Source organism: Chenopodium album, chromosome 8 (assembly GCF_948465745.1).
Source record: "Chenopodium album chromosome 8, dcCheAlbu1.1, whole genome shotgun sequence".
In the NCBI taxonomy this organism is placed as follows: Eukaryota; Viridiplantae; Streptophyta; class Magnoliopsida; order Caryophyllales; family Amaranthaceae; genus Chenopodium; species Chenopodium album.
Window position 1 is genome coordinate 28,030,242 of NC_137841.1, and position 22,914 is coordinate 28,053,155.

The following is a 22,914-nucleotide window of genomic DNA, read 5'->3' on the forward strand; positions in this document are numbered from 1 at the left end:
CCTCAGTTTTCAAAATTATTTCATACACTCTTCCTTTCCAATCCGAGTATTGAGTGAATGCATTAAGTGAGTTTATCCTTACACAGTACTTGAGTCTAAAATCACTAGGCAATAGTTGGAAGAATAAGGGGAACGTCACTCCTTCCTTCTTTCCTTCCAATCAAAACATCAACAACATGAAACTATTTTCCTCAGCAGGCAGCTAGAAGTAACTCATAAACAGCCATGAAGACAATGCACGATGCAAGCTTCTCACCAAGATTTCATGTTTTCTTCTTCTTTTGTTTCAAACCCTTCCCCCTAAAAATCTAGCATAGGTTCTCCTTATCCATGTGTCTATGTGTCACATTGCTTACCTTTTTCATCAATGAGCATTTCTTTCCTTTTCATTCGATCATGTCATTCGCAAAAAAAACAAAAAAAAAACAAAAAAAAAAACAAAAATAACAAAAAATCAATTACCGAACTAAACCCAAGGTACACCAATGACTCGAGGCACCTTTGCAACCCTGTCATTCCCTGTTAACCATTCAATCACATTCCATTTCTTCATCAACCATTTTGAGCCTCGTCTAATGTTTGGCCTTCATTTCTTCATCCCACATTCACTTAACCCTGGGATTGGAAGATGTGTAATTGTATAACATTCATAAAGCAAGTAAAAAAAAAAAAGCAGCAAAACAACAATAAAACAATGTCTAAAGGCAAGTGTTCCAATGTCTTTGATATGAACACGTCTCAAATTGCGTCTCTCATCGAGTGTTTGGTACCGTGCCTGAGAAACATGAATGCCAAGTGAGTGATGTACCGCATGATCTGAGATTGCCTACATTGATTCACAAGAATGGAAAAAAGAAAAAAATATATATTTCAAAACAAAAAAAAAATATGAAAAATAAAACTTGCAAAGTCTAATACACAATTGCATATCTTAGGGGCTTCTCTCGGGTCTTGAGCCTTTTACCCCTTTCTTCCTTAATCCTTTAGCTTAACCACCTTACAACCCTTGAAAGACCTCTTTGAGGTGTACACACACTTATGCAAAGTTCGGTTAGAGCTAAGTTCGGCCTGATTCCTAACGGATACGTAGGCAACCTCACATCGAGGTGCGGTCACATTCATATTCATATCCATGCATGATCGAGTCAAAGAATATCCTATGCTTACCCCTACCCATTTAGAACTAGACTTGGGGGCTTGAACCCACATCATTTAGCCTACCTAGCCTAAAGAGTCATCATCTTTGACTCTTCTCACATCTCTTTCCATCGCCATAACCCTTGCAGCCAGCCTTAGTATCACATTCACACACTTCACTCACACATCCATATCCATATCAATCATCTTTCCCTTTAAGAACCCTTTTTCATGAAATCTTGTTTCAACACTGTGCATGCTTCATCATCTTTCGAGACAACATTCATTAGAAGAAACATTGTATACGTGCTTAGCTTCTAGACCTAAGAAATGTTCATTGTTTCATACATCGCATATTGTGCTTAGCTCCTTGACCTATGTGACATTCATTATGCGATACTCATCGATCACTTCATCTATATACGTGCTTAGCTTCCAAACCTAAGTAACGTTCAAGATCGTTTCTTTACACCATATGTGATGCTTAGCTCCATGACCTAAGTTCATTCATCTATCGTGTCACATGACGTAATTTTCCTTAGCCTCCTAGCCTAAGAACATACATCATGCATACATTATACTCGAGACGGGCAGTTCAATATGACAAGAAGAAAATCCATGCGATTCATTTTGTCTTCCTCAACGAGGAAGTTCAAAACTTCTTTCCTTTTTTCGCGTCTTTTCTTTTGAGGAAGTTTAAAAAAACTTTTTCAAAATTTTCTCATCGAGGAAAGTTTGAAAATAAAAGTTCAGTTTTCACATCTTTCTTTTTCGGGAGAAAGTCGGTACCCTCCACTCATGACAAAAATTGACGGAAAATGTTTGCTTTTGCATCTTCGTTTGCTTGTGTCTGCACACACACACACTCACAAGTCATGTCACATCAAGTCAAACTTGGTCAAGTCAATCACAATATATACGAGTCCATCGGCAAATTTATTTTTGCAGGTCTCAGCTACAACCCACGTCCGGGGACAAGCGGACCATCTACAGCCCACGTTCGGGGACAAGCGAACCAACTACAACCCACGACCGGGGACAAGCAGACCATCTACAGCCCACGTCCGGGGACAAGCGGACGATTTACAACCAGCCCACGTCCTGGGACAAGCGGACCATCTACAGCCCACGTCCGGGGACAAGCGGACCATCTACAGCCCACGTCCGGGGACAAGCGGACCATCTACAGCCCACGTTCGGGGACAAGCGAACCATTTACAGCCCACGTTCAGGGACAAGCGAACCAACTACATCCCACACCTAGGGACAAGCGGACCATCTACAGCCCACGTTCGGGGACAAGCGAACCAACTACAACCCACGTCCGGGGTCAAGCGGACCATCTATAGCCCACGCCCGGGGACAAGTGGACCATCTACAACCCACGTCCGGGGACAAGCGGACCATCTACATCCCATGTTCGGGGACAATCGAACCACTATCATTTCATGATTTAAGATTCTCGATACACAGAGACTTGCAATCTCATTATTTGTCGACTTTCCTCAAGCATGGAAAGTATTATCCGGTGGATTTCTTCAAGCATAGAAAACCGCCAAATTCCTTTGTCGGCTTTCCTCAAGCATGGAAAGCATTATCGGTGGATTTCTTCAAGCATAGAAAAATGCCAAAATCATATGTCGACTTTCCTCAAGCATGGAAAGTGTCATCCGGTAGGTTTCTTCAGGTTTAGAAAGCTACCAAACTCATCTGTCGGCTTTCCTCATGCATGGAAAGCATTTCAACAAACGTCATCCGGTGGATTCCTTCAAGCATAGGAAGATACCAAACTCATTTGTCACCGATACACTAGTGTAAGATAAGCATTCTATCCCTTTACTCTTTTATCTGTAGAACTAACATTTTTCTACAGGTATCGGCGTATACAGAGTGATTTAGGATCGCAGAACGTCTTAAATCATTCTCCGTCCCTATCGACTACTTTGACTATCGTTTTCGAAACTGTCGTTTCTACAAACTCAGTCAAAGTGGGGGCTTCTGTAGACACCTAAAAATGTCTCCCCAAAACCAAACCCGATGATGAACAACCTTTCACCGCCATTATTGGCCGGGTTGAGTGTTTAATCTTGGAGTGCTTAAATCCATATTCAAATCCATATTTTCATTTCATAAACCAACCCAAAATTCTAGCCCATTTTCCCAAACCATAACTTATTTTCCTCTTTTCGTGTCTTTAAACCCAAAATAATTCATTTCGTGTCCTTTAAAATCAATCATTTCGTGTCCTTTTTATAAAAACGTTTAATCCAGTTTATTTTGGTCCATAATCTGGGCTCAATGATTGAATAGTTGGATGGGTCTTGAAAATATCTTTCCAACGATATATTATAAGCCTAAATCCGACTTATAACGAATAAGTTATGGCCAAAATATTAAACTGAGCCCAAACCGAACCTAAGCCCACCTTACCTACGACCCAATGATCATGTAGAGGGTCCAAATTATTTAATCCCATTCCTAAACCAATTAGGATTAATTAGAAGCTTCTATAAGTTTCTAAAATATCTTAATTATCATTTTTAAAAAGATAAGATTAAAGTATTTGAAATTGTATAAAACTTTTCTTTTTGAAAATCCTATTTCTAACCGAATTGAAAGATGTTCAAAGATAGACAAATATTATTTTCATGCCTCATAGTTTTTATCCAAATTTTATATGGTTAGATAGCCCTTGAAATTAGCTTTCCAATGATACATTATAATATCAATTCCGAGCTATAACAGAAAAGATATGAATAAAATGTCAAACTCTATCCAAAACAGACACCGTCTCACTATTTCAGCCATATCTTTTATTCTAAAAAATATTTTAATCTGATTCTAATTGGGTTAGAAATTAGACTTCAAGAGCTTTCTAAAGATATCTTATTCATCTTAATCCGATTTCTGGATCAAAAGATATGATAAAAACAAAAACCGCAAAAACTGCTGTCTATCGCAAGAGTTTTAATCCGATTCGAACTCGATCTTTTCTTGATTCTTCGACCCTCTTTTTTCCCTATAAATAGAGTTCATATCACCCCTTTTTCAACCATCAAATAATTCTCTTCTCCCTCTTTAGCCTAAACACTAGCTTTCCCATTCTTTCACTATTTCTTCCTTTAAGCACTCCAAGGAGTTCATACAATACCCAAAGTTCTATACTTAAACCAAGGTGTGAAAGGTATAATTGACTGAGGGTTTGGACCAAATCAACTCTACTTTTAATTTAATTTAATTTTCATTTGATTTATTTTTTATTGAAGTTACTAACAGTTTACTCATGATGTAGCAATTTAAAGGAACGCGTGGAATGTGAGTAATTAATTAATTTAATTACTCTTATTTTATTTTAATATTGCTAGTATCATGATTAGGTTTATTTTATATTTGATTTTACTAACAAATTTGTTAAATTGCTTCCAATATTAATGTTTATTCTATTATTTTTTATGATCACCATATTGCATGTTTAAAGGGAATATGTAGTTGAAAATCACGTCTAATAAGATAATTTGGACAACCGGTTTAGGATCCTTTTTAATCTTGTTGTTTAATCAAGTGATCACGATATTTTAGAATTATATGTTGCATTAATATCAAACCAATTTAGCATAATAATAGTTTGGAGCAAATTGAATCTTTGTTTGCATGCCTTTGAGATCGCAAGAATCACTTTTCACTATAAGAATTGAGTAGAGGCAAATACGGGCGAATGTGACTCCATGACTCACTTCGTACCATCATCCCCGATCATCCTTTCGTGGTTCCGAACCATATGGAGTTAGTAATATCATGGATTATGAATGGGGTGTAACCTTCACGGGTCAATCGTTGTTGCCTATCGTTGTCCCTTATTCGTGGTTGTCTTTTATGATCCGTGAACGGTTTACAAGTTCCTTAAAAACTTGTTGGCGGCTCCCTACTTTCCTTGTCCCTAATCGTGTCCCTTATCGTATTATGTCAATTCCCACTTCCTATGAGTGCTAAGCATATTCACACATGCTTTTACGTAGGCGCACTTCGAACGACGCCTACAAATTGAATTGGGGTTTTTGCTTATTTTAGCATTAATTGGCCATTGTAATTGAAAAAGTGAAAAATTGGGCCAAAATAACGTTTTAATTGAACGAAAAACGTTAGTGGGTAGTGCTACCCAAAATTTTCCAAACTTGTGGGTCGTTTTAAACAAATAAAAAAAAATGGATAGTTGTTCACAAATAACCCTATCTTTAGGGTAGTTCTACACAAAATTTCCTTTTTATAACTCAATTATACAATATTGCATTGCTTTCTCCATACCAATGTGGTTAATTAACAAGGCCGTCAATATGAAATTTTAACAAATGCTACTTGTATACTTCTTCTGTCCCTATTTTATTTATTTATTTATTTATTTTCCTCATTGTCAATATTTGGGTCAAATTTTAAAACTTTGGTAATAAATTAACATTAATAATATAGTCATGTACTTATGTTTGTAGGATAATGGATTCCTCCAATTCTGTATTTTATTAACATCATATTTCTTACAATTTTTACGAATATGAAACTAGATATGTACCTTTAAAATCCGTGTTGGAGATCGTAAAAGTCAAAAAGGTCGCCCCAATTAATCTTCGTGATAAATTAACGGAGTAAAATCGCTATTTGAGGAAGTAGTTTTGTCTTAGAATATATTCTCTAATTAAAGTATAGTGTAAAAGTTCATCAAAGATATATACAACAATTTGAAAATATATTCTATTGTATATATCTTTATTATTGTAGATATCGACTAGCTAAATAAAGATATATACACAATTTGACAATATATGCTAAATATATTCTAAGCTACTTGTCAAGTCGTAACTTTGTAAGGCTTAAATTACTCTATGTATCCGAAACTGATAGGACTCGACTTGATATCAACCCGAGACTTAGATTAACCCAATATTTGAGACCGAACCCAAACATGACCCGACTTGAAAATTATCTGACCTGACAATAACCCGCAAATTACTGACTAGAACTGAACTTTACTCGAATCCTGGAATGACCCCTTACTCATTTTAACCCAACCCGCATAAATTATGACATTAACTTGAATTGACCTAACCCATACTAACCCGATCCAAACCCAACCTGTTTACCCAAATTGAAAGCTCTAGATACAATATTAACGTCATTGCACTGGTGTAGATTAGAGTATTAGACGATGCAAGAAGTCTTGCGGAACTTTCATTATTTGTGGGCTTGATTCTGTCCATTAAAATTTATCGGACCCAACCCAAACATGATATACAATAAACCTTTGTAATTCACTGCATTATACTTCCTATGTTCTGTTAATATTGCAACAAGGAGGAAATTATGCATCCCAAAACACATTTTATATGCTAAATATCTATAATTGTGTAAAAGTAAAAATTATAAAAAATTGATATTGTGAAAGTATTTTATGAGATGAACCCAACAAGATCCCACTTGAGTATATTTTGCTTAACGTATAACTCATATTATATGGTCAAACGAGAGTGATGAATAGTGCAAAAAGTCCATTGTTGGAATATTAATAAAACGGAGGAAGTACATCAATTAGCATTCAAAATTTCAAATGAATCAAATAAAAAAGGCTCATACAGTACATTTTTTTTTTTTTGAAACTGGCTCATACAGTACATATACCTTGCTTCCTCCGGTTTTTTTTTTTTTTTTTTTTTTCCTTTTTTCTTTTTTTATGTTACTTTTATTTGACTAGGCCAGTTTGCCAAAACTTGTCTTAGATATTAAAATTTTATACTAACATAAACAATATTTATAGATATCTTCAATGTGTATTTCAATATTATTATTTTTTTTAGAATTTTATTTAACAGTCGATTTATACAAAATCTAATGGTCAAAACTTAAAAAACAAAGCGAAATTAGGTCAAAACGTTGCATCCATTTATAAAATAGGATATGTTAATATTTAAGCTATAAATATACTTATATTCTCCATTCGCTTTACTCTTTTCCCATTTGTGTTTTTTCCTCCATTGCTTTTCAGATGGTATTGATGAATGATCGCTGATAATGGTGTAAAACAGTAAAAGTTGATGACAAAAATGATTGGTACAAGTTTTTTCAAAAAAGAAAAAAAAAAGTAAATATAAAAAAATAAATAAATAAATAAAGAATTTAGTATATTTTCTAAAACTTCCTTTTAAAAGTATCCGGTGGGCCCGAAATGAAAAGCCCAAGAGAAACAGTTAGGAACTGAGCTAAAATTGATAAAAGTCTAACTGTCCATATGGGCCCAAATCCAAGGCGGGACAACATTCAATCAATAGTTCAACACTATTTACACATTCAACTATTCCTTTGAAGAAGTTTAAACCCTTAGTTGAAATAAACAATCCCATTAAAAACCCAACTTTCCTTGCGATAAAAATAAAGGGATGATAATAATGTTAATTATCCAAATTTAGCATTAGCATAAGCGAAATCAATTAAGCATGCCAATTAGATTAATTATTGGGGAATTTAATGAGTTAATTCATGCATCAATCATATTCGGATTCCTCTAAGATTTGGGAAATTTCTCACACATAGTCACGAAAGTAAAAACGATAATCAATAGAGTAAACATGATTAACAATAATTAAAGAGAACAAGGCCTTGTTCTTTTGAGTTATATTTTTCTGTTATGCTTTGTCGACACTTGCTTTGCTTGCTGACAACTGCTATACCTCCATTCTTATATTTTCTACTCACTTGCCTAAAGTACGCAATTTAAGAGATTGTTGAAAGAAGTGGGTGAGTGCGGGAAATGATTTTGGCATACCCCAATTGATTTTGGCACACCCTTATGTGAGAGCACAGTTTTCTATGCTCTTTTCACATAGGGGTGTGCCAAAATCAATAAAGGGTGTGCCAAAATCAATTTTCGATGAGTGCTATGTATATAAGATGATGTAAGAGGGATAATGTATAAAGGTAAGTTTGTGTAAGAAAAAAGTGAATGAAACAAGATAAAGATTAAGGAAAGCAATGTGTTATTATCGAGGACTTAGAAGAATAAGATGGTAAAATGGATATGCCATAAATATAATAAGCAAAGTGAGTACTATTACTACTACTGCTACGAAGACCAAGGCCTAAGACATTAAACCAACAAGAAGGATATATAGCTAACAAAAATGATTATTCCTTTTCAATAAAGGTATCATTTTAAATCTTGGATAACATAAAGATTTATCAAAAAAATTCTTAAGAAAGCCTCAACCAAAAATTCCAGATAAACCACGATCTTGAAGAGAAAAGTTTTGAGGTTTAAATTTGATAAGGATAAAATTCCAATCGAACAAAATAAAATTATGAAAAATTTAGAAAAATAGGATCGTTGCCACTCCTAATGACAAAGCTGAAGAATATTATTTTGTCTTCATTGACATGAGACTACTATTGTTGCACATTAAAAAGAGTAGTATATTATAAGGAGAATGACGAATTATTTTTAACCCTTTTAGGATGAAATTTGTATATGGTCAAACTGTCATCAAACATGAGCTTAATTTAGCCCGACAAAGATTACCTACGAAACATTAGTTTACATTCCTTTGCAAGGAAAGAAAGAGAGTTAATATTGAGTTTAATACTCCCTTCGTTCCTTTTTGTTTGTCACATTTACTTTTGCATGATTTTTAATCCACTTATTTAAGCATTAATTTTTTCAATCCATCCTTATAAAAATTACGAAAAGTTAATATTTTGAATCTACAAATTGACACAAATCTTGCAAAATCGCTCATGAATATTTTTTCTTATATTTATCATTGATTTTTCATAGTTGAATTCTTCTCATTTCTATATTTGAAGATTCCAAATGATGAAACACACAAACGGAGGAAGAAACTAACAACAATTAATCAACTATACGACACAATGCATAAGATAATCCTTGAATAACTTACCAACCAAGCACATGGCTTCACAATGATATAGAAAGTATTGAAAGAAAAAGACTTAATTTTTTTTTATCTCCACAATAGATCGAATGTTCCCAAAAGTGGGCACATAAATGTAAAGCACGACATTACATAATATATATGACTTGTAAACTCCATTTTACAGTGCTAAATATGTGTTACTATTTGCCTATCTTTGTTCAATCATAATCCAATTTCTTGATAAATATAAAAATACAAGCATAAAAGAAAAAGCTCTTTTGATGTAGGCAACTAACCAATAATATTAAACACAAATAAACGAATCTAGCTATAGTAATGGCAATTCAATTAAAAGAAGAAAAAATAAATCTACAAGTATCTAGTTTTGTGCTTTACAATATTTTACAACATTGTGATATACCTAAAACTATATGCAAGGCGGAATGTATACACTCTATGCAATGATATTTTTTCTTTTTTAAAAAAAGAAAGTTAATAAATTAATCGATTAGTTATTTTATTTTTTATTATTTTTTTTTCAACTTAGTAAGCTTAACTGGGCTCCAACTAAAAGCTCCTATCACAAGAAGTCTAGCTAACAATATCCATAGGGGTAGGGGGATGGAATTTGTGCCTGATGATAATCAAGCCTCGCACCTCAAGGATGCGAAGTGACCTCTTGGTCACTGCTCTAATAAGAGGTCTTTCTCAAATTAATCGATTAGTAGAAATTTATAAATTATAATACAACTTCTTTATAAGTAGGAAGTTATAAATTATAATACAACTTCAAAGAGGTACGACTCCAACAAATACATTTACATGAAATTGAATCAAAATAAAAGTTCCTTTCATCAAAACTACAAAAGTTGTGTATCAAATTTGAGAATCATTTATATTCCTTAAAACTTTCGAATTCATACCCTTAAACTAAGCTACCACTCTTTGTGTCCCTTCCTCTTCTTTAAAATTTTAAAATAATTTTTCGTTGTATAGGCAGAACATAGTCTAATTAATTTCTTCAAAATGCAGACTTTTTCAATTTTTTTTGTTCTTTTTTAAAGGTTCATTCTTAATTTCATCAAATTTAAACAATAAAACAAGTAGTGTAGATGTTATTGCATAAATGTATAATTGATTCAATTGTTATTGAAATGGTCACAATTGAATTTGTTAATGTTAATATATTTTTTTTATGTACTTTAGTTGTCAAAAGGATGCCCGACCATCTCCTTCCTAAGTGACCTATATCGGACCTTTGTTGCCTAATCTTTACACTACTACATTTTTGTAAAAAATTAACATAACTATTACAATAATGTTACTAAAAATCTTTTCAAAAAAAGCAAGTTGATTAATCAATGACAATTAAGAGGGTTAAACGGCCAAGATTTGTTGTCGGCTGTTGCCACCGCTGGTACAATGATGGAAAAGGAACTTTAAGGAAGGACCACCTTTCTTTCATATGGATGAAAGGATTAAAGTTATAATTGAATCATAAGATAATAAGTTTATAAGATATGGTATTCCGTATATATATGTCCCAAACAATAAAGTACATCTCATTTTTTAATATCAATACCAACTTAGTACTTGTGCTTTGGTGATGGAAATCCCTAACCTTTTCAAGGATTAACCTGTATATCGAACGTTTAACTCGATTTATTTTCTGAAGAAAGAAAATAAATAAAATTAATTTCTATTTGATTGCTCTATATACTACCTCCATCTCATATTATTTGCAACGATTTGACATAAAATAGAGAGAAAAAAATGTCTAATCGTTGCAAATAATATAACGGAAGTAGTATTATGAAATCATAAGTTATTGCCTTATTGGTCTCTTTGTTCGATCTCTTACACTTTTATTGTTTGTACTCAAATGAAAAAACAATTGATACTTAATGGTTAAAGTTTGAATACTTTAATAGTTATTTGGTAATGTCTTTTTAAAAAAAATTGTTATTTGGTAATAATAATTACTCTTTGATTTTAATCCCAAATTAAATTAAACAATTAGGTCCCGTTCACTTCACCTTAAAAAAATAATATTAAGGGTTTGTTCTCATTGACTGAACTGAACTGAACTGAACTGAGTTGAGCTGAACTGAACGAGCTAAAGTGAACTGAACTGAACCGAATTGAACTGAACTGAACTGAAATGAATATTTTATAAGAGAAGGAAATTAGGAGCTGAACTGAACTGAAACTGAACTGAACTAAGCTGAACTGAAGTGAACTGAACTGAACTGAACTGAACTGAATTTCAACGTAAGAGAACAGACCCTAAGTAAAAATAATTTCAGTTCAGTAAAAATAAGTTCAGTTTAACAAAATTAATTTCAGTTCAGTAAAAATAGTTTCAGTACAGTAAAAATAAGTTCCGTTCAGTAAAATTCAATTTTCTTAAAGAAGAATTATAATAGAAAATCAGTAAAAATAATTTCAGCTCAGCAAAAATAATTTAAGTTCAGTAAAAGTAATTTAAATTCAGTAAAAATAATTTAAGTTCGCAAATATAATTTTGTTTCGATAAAAATAATTTCAGTTCAGCAAAAATAAGGTGAAATGAACGGGGCTTTATCAGACTTTTATATTTTGAAAGATACACCTTTAAACATTTATACTCCGTATGCATTAGTTACAATTATGAAAAATTTATACTTTGATGATTTTCACGATGAGTTAGGTATAGCCGTATAGCTATATCACAAATAAGTACGGGGTATATTTTTTGTATTAAAGGGAGTATATGGTCAAAACTTGTGAAGTATAACCCTATAGTGAACCATCAAAAATATTCTCTTTCATAGTATGTAAGTAATTCTTGAAGATCATGCATATGGAAATAGACACTGTATATATTCCATCTACTTCCTCCATTTCTATTTAGTTAATACGTTTAATTTAGGCACACATATAAAGGAGAGGAGAGAGAATGATAAAGCAAGTGGAGTACACTTAAAAAACAAGGTATAAAACTTACACAAAATAGAAACATGTCAACTAAAAAAAACTTCCTAAAAAGGAATACGTGTCAACTAATAAAAAACGGTGGTAAGTATTTCTTTTTGTTTGTCTCAATTGATATCTATTTGCACAAGACAACCCTTATTTATGTTTTAATTTATATTAAAGTTAATATTCTAATACTACATATATATTAATGCAAATTTAACAATATCCTCACAATATATGTATTTTTTCTTATATTTTATCAAATAATATCTTTGTACTCAATATTTCTTCCTCTCCTAATATATTTCACTCAAAATTAGAGTTAAGAGTCATGATAATATATACGAGAAAAATGTACACATTATGCTACATTCTAACTTACAAAAAGTGTTTCAACTATTTTTAATACCCAAAACAATTACCTTGCTCTATTAAGTTTGACATTCAATTATTTGCAATAATTAAAACATCATGGTAGTCATATTTCAAATGACTACTGTGAAATTTTTAAATTAAATGATACATTATGTTCAAGGTTGGCAAAATAATATTTAAATAAGATTAATGTCAAGTAATCTATTGACAAAATTATGTGAATGTCTTTTATTTGTGTTTATTTTGTAACAGTAATTAAATACTTCAGGTAACCTATTGAGAGAGTTCAATTTTACTAACATTGCTCTAATCCCAAAATGTGACACTCCGGAGACTATGGATAACATGCGGCCTATAGGACTTTGTAATGTGATTTATAAAATTATCTCAAAATGCATTACTAACAGGCTTAGGAGAGTGATCAATGATTTGGTTAGCCCACTCCAAAATGCCTTCATTCCTGGGAGGGCAATCTCAGATAACATTTTGCTTGCCCACGAATTGCTTGAAAATATTAAGAAGACCAAAAAAGGGGTGAAGGGAAAAATTGCCATTAAAACTGATATGAGTAAAGCATACGATAGAATCAAGTGGGATTTTCTTGAATGTGTCTTATGCAAATTTGGAATACCTAGTTTGATGGTAAAATCCATAATGTCTTGTGTTTGCTCGGTTTCCTTCTCGGTGATCGTTAATGGGTGTACTCAAAAGCCTTTCAAGCCAAAATGTGGCCTCCGTCAAGGTGATCCTTTATCACCTTACCTATTCATTTTATGCATGGAAGCACTCTCAGGTCTTATTAGAAGAGAGGAAGCCTTGGGTAACATTACAGGGTTGAAGGTAAGCCAAAGAGCACCCAAAATTAGTCACCTCTTTTTTGCGGATGACTCGGCGTTCTTTCTTCAAGGTAAAGAAAGTAATGTGGCAGCCCTAAAGAACGTGCTTGATATTTATTGCACGGCCTCTGGTCAAGTTATTAGTCAAACAAAGTCAGTGCTCCTTCCTAGTCCGAACTTAGAGGATCAGGTAATTAACAAGTTCACCAGCATCTTAGGTATTAACAGAAGTAGTAAATTTGGAATTTACTTGGGAATTCCAGCAGATTTTGGTGCCAACAAGAGGGAGATTTTCGGGTTTATGGTGGATAAAGTGAAAGAAAGATTAAATGCTTGGAACTCCATTTTTCTATCTCATGCAGGAAGACTAACTCTCATAAAATCGGTTCTTTCTAGTCTAGGGACTTATGTTTTCTCTGTATTCAAGTGCCCTGTGGGGATTCTCAAGAAAATAAATAGTATAGTTGCTAAGTTTTGGTGGTTGGGTAATAGGGACAACAAAGGGGTGTACTGGAAAAGTTGGAGACATCTCACTGCCCCAAAGGAAGAAGGGGGGCTTAGCATACTTGATGCTCGTTTATTTAACCAAGCTTTGCTTGCTAAGCAGGGTTGGCGCATTATAAATAATACGGATACAATGGTTAGCAAGGTGTTTAACGCCAAATATGGTATTTGTAAGACCACCCTCTTTGATAACAACTGGTGTGCTAGGAAGTCAGGCTCGTGGGGATGGGAAAGTATCAAATGGGGATTGCACTTGCTAAAACAAGGCAGCTCGTGGTCCATAGGGGATGGGTGCCTAGCGAAAATTCATCACCCATGGATTCATGGTAAGAAGCCTGTTTGGAGGATACAAGATGTGATTTCGACTGACAGCGTCCCCTCTTTGCTTGACAGTAATGGAGGTTGGAATATGATCAACTGCAAGGTGCTTTTCGTTGAAAATACAGTAAAGGAGATATCCACCATGGGCAACCTGACCCCTGGGATCGAGGATATGATTATCTAGGATAGCGACAAGGGAGGCAATTACACTACTCGGGGAGGGTACAACCATTTATACAGAGTAAACTGCACACCTACTCAGCAAACTGAGGTGAATGTGATAAATTGGAAGAAAGTTTGGAAGCTTCCTGGCAATCCTAGACAAAAAATTCTGATCTGGAAAATTCTCCAAGGTGCGCTTCCAGTTGGAAGTGAGAGAAGGAAAAGGGGTTTGGGGCTGGATCATTATTGTGTTCTATGCCAAAATGATTCTGGAAGTGATCATACAGAGCTAGAAACCTTGGAGCATCTTTTCCGTGATTGCTCTTTTGCTAGTCACATATGGAGAGGTAGTGCACTGGGCATTAACGTTTCTCAACAAGCTAACATTCCAATAGCCAATTGGATTCATAATTGGCAACGACTCTTATGTGATAGCAAAAGAGGGCTAGAGGGAAGCTATATCCTTTTCCTAACAGTGTTGGAAAGCATTTGGGAAGCGAGAAATGACCTGATCTTCAGGAAAACAAAGCAAAATGCAGGGATCATGGTTAAGAAAATGGAGCATAAATTAGCAGCTTGTAGATCAAACCACAACTCAAGTGATGTGGTTGATTCGACTGAAGCTGATCAGAACTTACCCCCGGGTTTTGAGGATGGAGCTGGAAAGAAGAGAACAGTACGGCGGAACACTGAGGTGCAACTTATTGTAGGGAAGGGTGAGTGCAGAATGGCATCTCTGGAGCTGAAGAAAGCAGGAAACAAATATCACAACACTGGGAACTGGGTGTTGAAAACTCCAGATGGCGCTGTGTATAAAGGAAAAACCACCCAACATCATGCTAACAGTGTACCCATTACCCTTGATTTACTTTTTGCAGGTATTAAGTCGGCCTTGGAGAGAAATCAGAGGCACTTGAAGGTTACATCTCAGGATACTAGAGCAATCAAGTGGATGCAAGGAGATTTTACAAGAGCCATTCATGCTAGGAGGAAAATACAGGAACTCTTATCTTTAATTCCTAATTTTCACTGCTTTAACATTCAATGTACTAAGGCTACTGGGGACTAGGTGCCCTTTTTCTCAGCTGTCAAAAAAAAAAAAAAAAAGTAATTAAATACTTTAAACAAATATTCATATGAACTACAGAGTTCATTAAAAAAAAACCTCCACGTGTAAGAATAAATTACCTTCTCATATTATCTGTAAATGTAGGATTGTAAATCATGGGATCGTATTAAGATCCTCACCTCGTTATATTATTTATATCCAAGTAGGATTCTATAATCCTACAAACATTAAGAACTTACCTATGATCCGGATCAATCTCATAGTTTTGGGTCTTAGGATTGAATTGGGCTTTAAATAACAATGAGCACAAATCATAACGAACTAACAACCAATATCATAGTTAACAACCACCTCTACAGAACTGCATCGATTTACATTTTGCTGAATATGATCGAAGTAGACACTATATTATGGGACCTAGGAGTATAAGTTATACAAATGACAAATAGTCAATGTTTCATTTATTTTGAAACAAGATGCTGGTAGATAGTCCACAATGTAGCTCTAAAATATGTAATTATGTATGTGGATTTGGTGACACGAGATTCAATGTACATACTTAATGAATAAATGTGATTTCCTAGCTATAGACCTATTGCATAGATAGATCAATTAAATATGCCAAAGATATTAATTAAACTTAGCAAAGGTTTTGACCTCTTCCATATCCGATTTTAGCGTTTGAGTAATATTCCCTGCCTTTATTAAAGGATGGTAGCATAGAATGTGAGGTCTAGGACCTATACTAATCTCTAATTATTTGCGTATCATAATCATAAGCCATAATGAATGCTAAGAGTATAATTATTTGCGTATTATCATTATGCATGTTGAGCGTAAAACCAATTTGTGTGAGTATATTTTTGTAATTTTGTGTATTGCATGTGTTCCGGCACATAATGCTTAAATCAGATATTTGCTTTGTAGTTTTGTGATCGAGTTTGTCCATTCCCGTCTAAAATGCATATATGAATATGATTATATGATAGGGGGAAGCAATTTCCGTATAAGGGACAGCATTGTAATTATAAGATATTAATAAAAAAATACACAAAAATGAACATAATAAATGAGCTAATTCTTTCTCCATTTGTATTAATGGAAGTATTGATGGTTTCTTCCAAGGTAAGAGAGGCTGAGAGGCTTGAAGCAAGGTAATCTCATGTCTCCTTTTGCTTTTTGTGCTCTGCATGGAGTGTTTGTCTCGGATTATGATTCAATTGAGAAACATGACAGATTTTAGCTTTCATCCCAAGTGCAGAAATTTGAGGTTAAATCATCTTGTGTTTTAGATCAATGATTTAATCATCTTAGTAAGGGGGGATAAGGAGTATACACTACGTGAAAAAATGAAATTGGCACCGGTTCAAACCCGGCTTAAGGCACCGGTTTGAACCGGTGCCAATGTGGGGGGTGCCAATAAGACGTTTAAAAAGGCACCGGTTCAAACCGGTGCCAAAATTCGAAAATTGGCACCGGTTAATCGGTGCCAAAAGTGTCAAAATATTAATTTATTATTTTTTTACTTAAAAATTAACTCAGTATTAACCAAAAGTGCCAAAATATTAATATAATCAAATTTTTTCATTATATATATATAATCAAAAAAAAATTACAGTATAGATAAAAAAAAATTACAACAGCTAAATCAAAATAAAAAAAATTACAACAGCTAAATCAAAATAAAAAAAAATTACAACATATAAATAAAAAAAATTACAATATAAATTAAAAAAAAAAAAAAATCAGTTGATTCTTCGATTTAAGATCAATATACTTGCATGTTGATTCTTCAATTTAAGATCTAAATCCATATACCTGCACCAATTAAAACAACCAAAATGAATCGATTAACATGAATCAGTTCAAAAACCCAGAAAATCGAAAAAAAAAAGAAAATCGAAAAAAAGAAAAGAAAAACCCAGAAAATGAAATTGAAAATCAGTTCAAAAAAGAAAATGAAAACGAAAATCAGTTCAAAAAAGAAAATGAATCGAAAAAAAAAACCCCAGAAAATAAAAAAAAAAAAAAAAGAAAATCAGTTCAAAAACCCAAAAAAACCCAGAAAATCGGAAAAAAAAATCAGTTCAAAAATCCAGAACATCAATTAAAACCCAGAAATTAAAACCCAGAAAATCAATTAAAACCCAGAACATCAATTAAAACCCAGAAAATAAAAAAAAAATCGACAAAAAAACCCAGAAATTAAAAAAAAAATTCGAATTAAAATAAGTTTAAAAATTGATTAACCAAACTAGAAAATCGAAAATCACTTAAAAAAAGAAAATTTAAATCGATTAAAATAAAAAATAAATCGATTAAAATAAAAGAAAATTCGAAAATCAGTTAACAACCCAGAAAATAAAAAAAAATCGAATTAAAATCAAGAAATTATACCCTAACCTTGCTCATGCATGTGTTCGTGGTGGATTAAACCAAATTTTTTTTGAAGAAACCCATAAAAAATTAAAGAGAAGAGATGGTGGCGGCGGCTTTGCGGTGTTGTTGTTGTTGTTGCGGAGATGCTCGAAGAGAAAGAGAAGAGATTGGGAATGAAGGAGAGCTAGAGGAGAGAGTAAAGAGGCGGAGTGAGATGAGAGATAAGGATAAGTTTTTTAGGGTTATAAAATGGCCGGGTTTTTTTTTTTTTAATAATTAAAGCCCCGGTTCACAAAGGCACCGGTTCAAACCGGTGGCCTTTATGATTTTGGCACCGGTTTGAAGTGAACCGGTGCCTTTTACTCTGGTTCAGCTTTCCTCCAATTTTATATGCCATTTTTGGCACCGGTTTGGACTGAACCGGTGCCATTTAGGGGGTGCCTTTTTTATATTTTCTACTAGTGATATTAGATTGACTATGAGGAGTCTTACTACCTTTTCTATAACTTCTGGCCTAGATTGGTGGCTAATGAGGGTAAATCTAACATTTACTATTGTAATGTTAACTAGGATGTCATAGAGCATATTAAAGTAGTTTTGGTTTTATTGAAAGTCACCTTCCTTTCATATAACTATAGGGGTTAAACACTACTAGAAATTAAAATAGCCCATTTCTGACGGAAAAATTCCGTCGAAAACACCCTGAAATCCGTCGGAAAATGGGTTTTCGACGGAATTTCCGTCGGAAGCGGCTGTTGGAAAAGGTTTGGTAGGAAAAACAACCTTTTCCGTCCGAAATTCCGTTTGAACCGTGTTTTCTGACAGAATTCATTTGTCGGAAGGGATTTTCCGATACTGAAAAAATCCGTCAAAAATGCCCGACGGACACAATTCCGTCGGAGATTTGTAAGGAAAATCATTCTAAATAACAAAAAAAAAAAAAAAACCACGCTGCACCACTAGCTCGCAGCGCCACCAGCCTTCACCGCCAGTAATAAAAAAATATGGAAATCTCCACCAGGCCAGCCCCACCACCCTGAATGACCTTGACCCAATCCCATTCACCCAAGCCGACCCACCTACCTAACCCTAAAACTACCAATCACAGCCGTCACCCACCTAACCTTAAAACCGACGCACCCTCCTAACCTTCAAATCAACCTTGACCATGCCCCAAAGACTAACCCATCTAGCCCCTTAAACCCAGACCACGACCCAAAGACTTAACCCTTTAAATCAATCGACCCAGACCACAACCCTTTAAATCAACCCACCCATTTAGCCCCTTAAACTGACCAAGAGCCACCCACAACAACCCTAAAACCACCAACGAGCCACCACCGTACCACCACAACCCAATTTTTAAAAATTTTTTTTTTGTAAAAAAAAAAAAAAACTTAAAAGCAAAAGAAAATAAAAAACACCATAACACACCTTAAATTATGCTTCAAACTTCACCTAATTTAGGTTAATAAGGTTAAATTCGTCCATAAAAACTCTAGATCTAGAGTTTCAATTGTCGAAATTGACCTTAAAAACTTTTAAAAAAAACCTTAAATTATGCTTAAACGGACGGAGAAGGAGAAGAAGATCGAGAATGAGGAGGGAGGACAAGAGAAATATGAAGGAGAAGAGAGGAAAGAAGAAAACCGAAAGTGGAGGGAGAAGGAGGAGAACAGAAAGAGGAGGACAGAGGAAGGAGGAGAACGGAAAGAGGAGGAAAGAGGAAGGAAGGGGAGGGAGGAGATGAGAGAGAATTAGTAGGGGAAGGATTAGAGAAAAACGACTGAAATGAAATGGGGTTAAATGTTTAGGGTTTTGGTGCTGAAATTAAAAAAAAAAAATCCGTCGGAAAACCCATATATTCGGACGGATTTATTATCCGTCGGAAATTTCAGACGGATTTCCAACGAAATGTGATAATCTGTCGTAAATTTACGACGAAATAAAAATCCGCCGGAATTTCCGATGTTTCCGACGGAATAACGTGTCCGTCGGAAATAGGCCTATTTCTAGTAGTGTAAAGTGAGTGCTAAAAGACTCTCTAAAGATGACTGTCAATGCCTTATTGATAAAAGCATAATTAGGACTTGGGGTTGTAAAAACCTATCTTATGTAAGGAGAGTTGTGCTTGTTAATTCAGTTCTAATGTCCCTTCATGTATATTGGGCTTCCATTTTTATCTTGCCCAAGGTTGTGCTGGATGGTGTGAGTGTTGTTTATAGAAATATCTTTGCGATGGTAAAGCTATCTTCTCTAGATCCCATCCTATTGCTTGGGGACTTTATTTACAAGAGTAAGCAGCACGGTGACTCGAGGATTCATGATATTCATGCTTGGAATATTGCAACAGTTGGCAAGCTTATTTGAAATACAGCTTAAAAGAAGGATAGCCTCTGGCTTAAATGAGTGAAAAACCTTTATTTGAAGGAGAAAAGCTAGAAGAAGAGGTACAAGGGCCCTAGAAATTATAGCTAGAGCTAGAAGCAGGTGGGTTAAGGAAAAGCTGAAAGATAGTTTTAGAAATGATGTTTGGCTGGCAAATCCTAAGGGTTACTTAGTTGCTAGTGCTTATACTTGGTTAAATTAGAATGCAAGAGAGGTTCATTAGTGTAATTGGGTTTGGAATAGAGTTAATATTCCTAAATATAGATTCATTTGTTAGTTGGTCATGTGAAAAGGATCAAAGTCAAATCTTAGCTAGCAAAGTGGGGCATTATCAGTGATGACTTGTGTTCTCTTTGTAATCTCAAGCCTGAGACTATTGATCACGTACTTTTTGATTGTCAGTATTGCAAGATGTATTATGTCCAGTTGCCGAATATAATTAGAGTCCAAGTTAATCCAGTGAACATTAAGGATTGTAATGCTAAGTTAGAGCAGATTACAAGAAGGTTCAGAAGAAGAGTTCTTCAGAGTTATTTTGCAGGACTTATTTACTGCATTTGGCAGCAGAGGAAAAAGGTGGTTTGGGATAAATTTCTGCAAAGTCCAAAGGCTGTAATTAAGGACTTGCAATTTGAGATTTTTTTGAGAATTAGTTTTGTCATTCCTATCAAATGAGCAGGAATAACATAAACTGGCATATGAGTCTTTTGTGTAAGTATAAGGTGGGCGGGGGTGTGTTTGTATTTTAGGTGGCGCTGGTTGTGTTGACTCATCTGCTCTAGGAGAAAATTTGTAAATTTGGTTGTTTTTGGTATTTATATTATTATTTTTATACTTTTTCAAAAAAAAAAAGAGCTGTAATAGAAAGGACAAAAGCAGGCACACGCATAGAAGAAAACACTAGTAGAAAAAAACAATTGGGCACCGAGTCATCCCCACCAGTGTTAAAAACTGGCGGGGAAAAATGGGCGGGTTATGGCTGTTTGTAAGGGGCACCGGTTCAAACTGAACCGGTGGCATATGTTCTGAAGGCCACCGGTTTTGAACCGGTGGCAATATTAAAAAAAAAAAAAAAAAAAGCACCCCCTTCTTCCTTCTCTTTCCCCTTTCCTTTTTCATTTTCGACCAAATCCGAAACCCTCCTAATTCCTTTTCCTTCCACCACTGCCGTCACCTTCAACGCCGGCCACCATAGCTGCTGCCTCCTTCACCACCACCGTCACTTGTAACTCCCTCCACCACTCTTCATTCACTTCTTCACTCTTCTTTTTTTTTTTTTTGGTGAAAAGGATCAGAATTTAATTAATTATAAGACCACCCTTCTGAGGTAGTAAAACCATGTACAAAGTCAAAGCATACACATTAGAGTTGTTAAGGTGGCGCAACACCCAAATACTCATGCCATTTCTGGCCAAAAGAACTACAGTTAACCTCTGATACATCAACGGTTAGATTGGGAGGGGGGTTACAAAAGGTAAATTCTGAAATCCAGCTCTGGTCATCCTTCCTTCTAAGCTGGGTAAGAGTTAGAGTCTTCCTGGCTCTCTTGGCCTGGAAGTCCGCTTCCCTGATTAGTATCCTTGGAGCTTTCAAGATACTGTTGTTCCCTAAAGGTGGCATTAGGTCCCTGCACCATAGTGAAAATAGATGACCCTTATCAGGAGGAGATTTAATATCACATATACTATGCACAGATATCTGGTAATTAGACAGGATAGTGAAACTCATCCAGCTATTATCTTTTTCCCAATGTAGGGCTGCTAAGATAGCAAACAATTCAGCCATATAAGATTTTGGAACTAGACAATGCCCTGCTTTTCCCTGGATCCAATCCCCAGATTGGTTTCTACAAACACAAGCTATGCCACAGGACAGGGTCTGGGGCAAAAAGAAGCATCCACAAAGATTTTTATCATATGGGCTGGTAGGAGGGGGTGATTTAGGTTGGGGGGTTAGGAGCAGGTGTATGGTTTGAGAAGTGGAAAAGTTCTTTAATGGTGTAGAGGGTAAAGGTCCACAAATGGTGGATGAGTTTGGATTTTTTGTTAAAGATCTAGTCATTTCTTCTCAGCCAAATCTTCTTAAGTATAATAGGAAAAGAGAAATGCCAAGGAATCCCTGAGATCTGGGCTGAATTGCTTTCCAGGTTTCCTAGAATCCAGGATTGAATATCTGTCTGGTCAAAACTATTAGGGGGTTTGCTAAATTCCATACTTCCTTTGCCCTGATGCAGTCCCTAAGGGCATGTATACCGTCCTCAATAGTGTCAGGGCAAAAGGGATAGAATTGTGAAGACGTTATGTGTTTAAGATAAAGCTGTTTACATGTAGGCAGCCTGTCCCGTAGGCATTGCCATAGAAAGATCTTAGCCTAAGGGGGGAGACACAAGTTCCATAGCTTTTCCCATGGAATAGATGGGGCTTTGAGAGATCTGGTTTTCTGGCATAGGTAGGAATAAGCTTGGGAGGCATCAAAGAAATTACCCTTTGATAGAAAGTAGAAGGGGAAGTCATCACCCTGACCAGTGAAGGGAGTGGCAAGGATGTGTTGTTGGATGTGGGGAGGGATTGGTACACTGATATTTTGAAGACTCTATTCTCCATCACTCATAATACAATCTAGGGTCTAGAACTCTTCATGAAGCTTTAAAGGTCCTTGGATTAAGGTTCTCAATAGTCTAAGGCCTGTCTAATTATGGTCCCAAAGGAGAAAATATTACCCCTGCCAATGGGCCATTGTGTAAAAGCTTGGAAAACATCCCATCCTTTACCCATGCCTTTCCAGATGTGGGAGCCATTATGGAAGGAGTTAAGGGTGGATCTAGCACAATATTTAGTTTTAATGATTTTTGCAGCTAAGGTGTCAGAGAAGC

General features: G+C 35.0%; 1 protein-coding gene across 1 annotated transcript; it reads left to right on the plus strand.

The window, feature by feature from the left end:
• The first annotated feature begins 12,719 nt into the window (after positions 1-12,719).
• LOC145642881 (uncharacterized) lies at positions 12,720-15,275 on the plus strand. The gene is made up of 2 exons (XM_081694043.1): positions 12,720-14,147; positions 14,229-15,275. Exons 1-2 carry the CDS (start codon positions 12,720-12,722, stop codon positions 15,273-15,275), a joined length of 2,475 nt encoding a protein of 824 aa, XP_081550169.1.
• Positions 15,276-22,914: the final 7,639 nt, after the last annotated feature.

Bases quoted from the DNA above. Each gene is read 5' to 3' on its own strand.
- LOC145642881 (XM_081694043.1), top strand. From the start codon at position 12,720: ATGGATAACATGCGGCCTATAGGACTTTGTAATGTGATTTATAAAATT. The intron at 14,148-14,228 runs GTGCTTTTCGTT...ATGATTATCTAG, and splicing joins GGAATATGATCAACTGCAAG to GATAGCGACAAGGGAGGCAA.